Raw genomic sequence first — 6,393 nt, forward strand, 5'->3', positions numbered from 1 at the left:
GGGGGGGGGCACTTGGATCCCCGGAACAATGGCTCATAACGCCCCAGGCCGCTGGAGAGGAATAAAAGCATCGGACTGTCCAACCAGTTTGTTTCTGCAGGCTCCACTGTTTAAAAACAAAATAAAGTAATTTAAATGCTATTAAGAAAAAATCCTTTCTTCCTATTATCTGAACAACCAGGCATTTGTTTGTTTGCTTGCTTTAAAATGTTTCAACAAAATCCTAGTTTGTTTCGAAAGATGTTGGATTAGCATTTAACACCTCATCGGTCACTAAAGCCCAGGCAGTTCACCAGCCCCAACACAGCCTCAGCTAAAAGAACATCGGAGCAAACAGAGCTGGGCTTTTTAAACTGGCAAACAAATGCCACACACCGCCTAAAGGAGGGCGGAGGAGGGGGGTTAAGGCGAACTCCGGTCCAAATGAGTTTAAAGGGAATATAAAGGGAAAAAAAGCACAAGTTTTCTTAAAGCTAGCTTGCGAGCGCAGGCGTCACGAACAAGGGCTTTTGTGCCTGCTAATTGCACCATTTGTGCGCAAAAGTTCCGACGCAAAGTGTGAACTCTCAACAGAAGGAAACATGAGACAACTGAAGTGCCCTGGTTTATGTGCCCCGCTCCTCCTCCGCCGCCGCCTCCTCTTCTTTCTCCTTCCTCCCGCCGAGCCCGCTGTTGCAGCTTGTTTGCACTGGGGCTTATCCGGAGCGGAAATTCCTTTCCGTTTTTGTGAATGACAAACTCATTAACAATTCATCAACACAACCTGTTCCAGCCGGCCCGTCCCCACGGCAACAGCCCCTTCCGCAGCGCGCTCATTGGCTGGCCGAGAGAATGTATCCATTGAGACGCTCGCTGTTTGTATCCATTGAGGAGCTGCCTAGCGCAGGGGGTGTGCGAGGGCTGAGTCCAAGGGAGAGTGAGCAAATCGAGGTTTGAATAATTCGAGGAGAAAGACGCCCGGGTGGATTTGAGGTGCAGCCTTGAAGGGAGGGATTAGGAGCCGCTGGACTTTTTTTTTTTTTTTCCTTCCTTCCCTCCCCTCCTTAGTAGCAGGGAGTCCGAATTAATTGGATTTCATTCACTGGGGAGGAACAAAACTGTCTGGGCAGCTTCATTCAAAGAGATTCATTGACACCAAGAGCGAGCGGCTGCAGCCGGGAGCAGAGGGAACAGCCGGCTTCACTTCTGTCTCGCTTTCCCCAACCGCTAACCCGGTCTGGGAAGGGCAAGGTGGAATTAAACCCCCGCTCGCAGAGCGGCAGCTTCGCGCGGCGCGCTCGGCCTATGCCTGCCCCGAGGGGCGTCTGGTAGGCACCCGCCCTCTCCGGTAGCTCGACCCCCATGATAGATACGCTCAGACCCGTGCCCTTCGCGTCGGAAATGGCGATCAGCAAGACCGTGGCGTGGCTCAACGAGCAGCTGGAGCTGGGCAACGAGCGGCTGCTGCTGATGGACTGCCGGCCGCAGGAGCTGTATGAGTCGTCGCACATCGAGTCGGCCATCAACGTGGCCATCCCGGGCATCATGCTGCGGCGCCTGCAAAAGGGCAACCTGCCCGTGCGCGCGCTCTTCACGCGTGGCGAGGACCGCGACCGCTTCACCCGGCGCTGCGGCACCGACACGGTAGTACTCTACGACGAGAGTAGCAGCGACTGGAACGAGAACACTGGCGGCGAGTCGGTGCTTGGACTGCTGCTCAAGAAGCTCAAGGACGAGGGCTGCCGGGCGTTCTACCTGGAAGGTACGCGCCAGGGGAGTCCCGCGCGCGGGGCCGGGCGGGGGTCGCGGGGCTGTGGGGTGGGTGCGGGCGAGGCACGCGGACTGCCAAGGGCCCCTGCTGCGCTCGCCTGGCGCTTCTGAGTCGCGCTGCCGGGCTTGGGGGCCCTCCGCCGGCTCCCGGCTGCGAACCTCCGGCGTCCCGCACCCGCGAGCAGGCTGGCGCAGAATCCACCAGCTTCCGGCCACAGGCACGGGTTGTTTCTTTCTAACGAGTTGTCCTCCTGCTTACCCGTAATATCCTCCACCTGTCCCTGCGTTCTATCGTTGGATTTCGAATTACGATTTGCAGGACATTAGAGGTCACTGGGGGTGTAGATTGCATCCCCTAGCCCCTCAAAATATTTAGAAAAGTTGCCATTTTGTGCATTTCCGGATTTAAAAGAAGAAGGGTTTCCAGGGAAGGCGGGCCTGTTCGTTCCCCTCCCAAGGGTACCCATTTAAGTGTCTCTCTCTTATAATTGGCTCTGTGTGCAGGGGGTTTCGTAGGGTGCTATGGTGTTTCCTGCGCCCGGTTGCGGCTCTCACAAGCTGTGAAAACTACTACGGGATCTCAGGTTACACGACTGCTTTTCTCGTCTTGGCAGGTGGCTTCAGTAAGTTCCAAGCCGAGTTCGCCCTGCACTGCGAGACCAATCTAGACGGCTCGTGTAGCAGCAGCTCGCCACCGTTGCCAGTGCTGGGGCTCGGGGGCCTGCGGATCAGCTCCGACTCCTCCTCGGATATTGAGTCTGACCTTGACCGAGACCCCAATAGTGCAACGGACTCGGATGGCAGCCCGCTGTCCAACAGCCAGCCTTCCTTCCCCGTGGAGATCTTGCCCTTCCTCTATTTGGGCTGTGCCAAGGACTCCACCAACCTGGACGTGTTGGAGGAGTTCGGCATCAAGTACATCTTGAACGTCACTCCCAATTTGCCGAATCTCTTTGAGAACGCAGGAGAGTTTAAATACAAGCAGATCCCCATCTCGGATCACTGGAGTCAAAACCTGTCCCAGTTTTTCCCTGAGGCCATTTCTTTCATAGGTGAGACTAATGAACAGTCCTTCCTCAGACTTCTAAATGCAAAATTCCTAGCCATTCCTAGAATTTAAGCTGTTAATCTCTCTTGCTGCTTGCTAGCTTGTCGGAGTGCAGGTCTCTAATGTTACAAGGGGGTTCTTAATTCTGGTTTATCCTCTCACTAAGAAAAGAAAAAGTGCCTTTTTGACATGGCTGCAGACCACAGGTGTATTTGAAATGGGGTTTCTTGAGTCTTTGAATTCAGTCATTTGAAAGCAGGCTGTACATGATCAGACAACAGGATTTTCTCACAGTCTTTGGACTTGGGACCGGCTAGATGGAAGTAGTACTCACTACTGACAGGAATTTTAGCATTGCTTTATAATTTTAAAAGATCTGGGAGTTACTTTAGGACATGGGGTTAGTTGTTGGAAAGTGCTGTGAATGCTAGATGGTGTAATCCAGTTGAATGTTACTGTGATACCCGTTAACAGTGAGACAGTGAGGGTAACCTGAGCTCAGCAGGAAGGACTGTGGGCTGGAAGCCTGGAGAAGCGAATCTCCAGGCATTGTAATGCATTTCCTATTACAAAGGAACTCATTTTCAGGCCATGTCGACATCCTGTTCCTCCTAATGGGCTGTCCCCTGTGACTTCCCTCTCTCTTTTAAAATGCCTGAATACCTCCATTGTTAGGGGCACAACAGTTGGAGAATAATTTAATAGACCCTTGCAGTCTGCTTGTCTGTATAAAAGGCATTCAAGACCATATTGCAGGGTTTCTGGTATTCACATGCTGAGGCAAAGAATGCACACATTAAGGATTTTTTGTTGTTGTTGGCAGAAACTTAATACAAAAGCTCCCTTTTCAGAAAATATCTGAACTATGTAATTGTGCCCAGTGTACATGTTTTATCGCAATGATGCATCTGCTGCTGCTTGTGGGGCTCAACTGCCACATGCGGTTCTTTTTCTTTCTTTCCTTCTTTTTTTAAAATTCAGTTTTTAGACCGATCGTTCACAAAGAGTGGTTTTTGGTCTGCTGAAATCTTGTTTTTCTTTTTGTGTTTACAGATGAAGCCCGGGGCAAAAACTGTGGTGTCTTGGTGCATTGCTTGGCCGGCATTAGCCGCTCGGTCACTGTCACTGTGGCTTATCTAATGCAGAAGCTCAACCTGTCAATGAACGATGCTTATGACATTGTCAAGATGAAGAAATCCAACATCTCCCCCAACTTCAACTTCATGGGCCAGCTGCTGGACTTCGAGAGGACGCTTGGACTCAGCAGCCCCTGTGACAATCGGGTCCCTGCGCAGCCGCTCTATTTCACCACCCCCTCCAACCAGAATGTCTACCAGGTGGACTCCCTGCAGTCCACGTGAAAGGCCCCACATCCCCTTGGTGGGATGTGTCCATTCCTTTAGCCGTTTCTCTTGGCAGCATCAGCTGGGCTGCTTTCTTTGTATGTGGCCCCTGGGGTCAAAACGACTCCAGTTGTCTGTATTAGACAAGGTTCCCACATGTGGAATTGGTTATTATGATGGGAGAGATTTGCTCCGCTCTTGTTGGAAGACCAGAACATGCTATGTAGATCCAGGCCGTAGGTTTGCTCCATACCTACGTGTACAGCCTACCCATGCAGGGACTGGAATTTGAGGGTTTCCAGGTATATAGGGTAGGACCAAATGGTAGGGGTAGGAGCGTGTGTTCTTTAGGGCCTTGTGTGACTGTTTCCTTCTGCATCTGGAACTGACTCTATATTGTCTTCAGTGAAGACTGATTCAATATTGCATATAGAGGAGCCAAAGAGAGGTTTCAGCTCTGTATTTGTAGTATCAGTTTGCAAAAAATAAAAAATACAAAACAAAAATAAGTAATAATAAATAAAATAAATCTGATACTCCATTTGATTATTGTAAATATTTGATCTTAAATCACTTGACAGTGTTTGTTTGAACTGTGTTTGTTTTTTCTTTGTTGGGTTTAAAAGAAATCATCCAAAGGGAGAAAGAGCAGTATGCCACTTCTTAAAACAACAACAACAAAAAATAGAAACATTTGCTCTTTTCTAATCCAAAGGATATATTTGCAGCATGCTCAACTTCACCAACTCCGAATGACATTTTCATGGACACTTATCACTGAGACCTTGGTATGGTGCAGCCTTTAATCTCTTTCATATATCTTCCTTGTGATTTTTTTTTTCCCCCCTCTTAATGTAGTTTGACTATGCCTTACATTTGTAAATATTTTGGCTTGTGTTGTCTCAAAGGGGATATCTTGGAAAGACACCAAAATCATGGCTCACTTTTTTTTTTTTTTAAACATCAGCTGTGCTAAACAGTATATTACCTCTGTACAAAATTCTTCAGGGAGTGTCACCTCAAATGCAATACTTTGGGTTGGTTTCTTTCCTTTTTAAAAAAAAAATTTGTATAAAACTGGAAGTGTGTGTGCGAGCATGGGTCCCCGTCTGATGGATGAAGTAAGTGCATATGATTGTGGAAAGAGAGTTAGGTTGCTCCATATGTTCATGGTGTAAAGTTTTGAGCTGAAATTTATTATAAGAATGTAAAACCTTAAATTATTAATAAATAACTATTTTGGCTATTGAATGTGTGTGTTTTTTTTTTTTTTTAAATCTCTCCTTCATTGTACCTACATGTGAAATGATACTTTTAAGGAATCTTTGAGTGGGGGAGCGCCAGTGACTTGTAAAGTCCTGTAGGAACAGCGGGGCAGAGTTCCTGTGGTTTTAGTAACCCCAGGAATGTTTTTCAGGTGTAGTTTATGAAATTGATCTTTTGCTTCAAATAAAGATGACCTCATAGAACGAACTGCCTATTATGTGTCCCGACAATATTTTATGAATACGGTTCTGGCTTCTTTAAGAAAATAGTAATGCTCTTGAAGAAAATGAAGTCGTAGAGCATACCTTGCTCAGGTGTAAGGTTTAGCTGCTCATGACTGGTCATAAAGGGGGAGGGGGGTGCCAGAATAAGAAGACACTCACCATGTTAACCTCTCTCCTTCCCTGCCAGGGTCTTCTACTCAATAATACACAGGCCAGGGAGGACATAGGGATACTTCTCTTCCCAGTTTGTTTCCATGGCAATTCCACCTGCAAATTATCCTGGTGTCGGAATACCAAATGAATCAGGGATGATGACTTCCCCTTGCCTTTCTCAGACACGTGGCAAGGCAGAGCTAAGCTCATTGAGCCTGGATGTGGGCTTTAAAATTTCACGTTGGCACTTGAGATCACACTTTGCCAGTCCCTTTCTAATGTGCTTTGTGCTTCACTGGTTTAGAATGTGGGCCAGAAACCACTATTGAACCTATGTCAAGGTTATTTCGAACAGTGCCTTTCAAGGTAAAGGCTTAATACCCTGTCATTTTCCTTGGGACATCCCCTCTCCTTGTCCCAAGCGTAAAAATACACAAACCAAAACAAAAGGCAGGTGTATGAAATCAAAAGAAGTAGAACATACCTACATTCCAGGCTCTTTTCTTTTTTTTTTTTTAAAGATTTTTTTTTTTTTTTTTTTGAGAGAGAGAGAATAAGAGAGAGCAAGCACATGAGAGGGGGGAGCGTCAGAGGGAGAAGCAGACTCCCT

The 6,393-nt window shown here is 47.7% G+C and overlaps 1 protein-coding gene across 2 annotated transcripts; it reads left to right on the forward strand.

Moving 5' to 3' along the window:
* Positions 1-859: 859 nt before the first annotated feature.
* Positions 860-5,391, forward strand: DUSP6 (dual specificity phosphatase 6). 2 transcript variants are annotated; one of them, XM_034987866.1, is made up of 3 exons: positions 861-1,741; positions 2,364-2,801; positions 3,851-5,391. In XM_034987866.1, the coding sequence occupies exons 1-3, from the start codon at positions 1,342-1,344 to the stop codon at positions 4,156-4,158; spliced, it is 1,146 nt and encodes a 381-aa protein (XP_034843757.1). In that variant the 5' UTR covers positions 861-1,341; the 3' UTR covers positions 4,159-5,391. The 2 variants fall into 2 exon arrangements, with proteins under 2 accessions (XP_034843759.1, XP_034843757.1); XM_034987868.1 differs by lacking the exon at positions 2,364-2,801 and having other exon boundaries at positions 860-1,741.
* The last annotated feature ends 1,002 nt before the right edge of the window (positions 5,392-6,393 follow it).

This window comes from Mirounga leonina, unplaced genomic scaffold (assembly GCF_011800145.1).
Source record: "Mirounga leonina isolate KUSES-001 unplaced genomic scaffold, KU_Mleo_1.0 Mir_418, whole genome shotgun sequence".
Lineage (NCBI taxonomy): Eukaryota > Metazoa > Chordata > Mammalia > Carnivora > Phocidae > Mirounga > Mirounga leonina.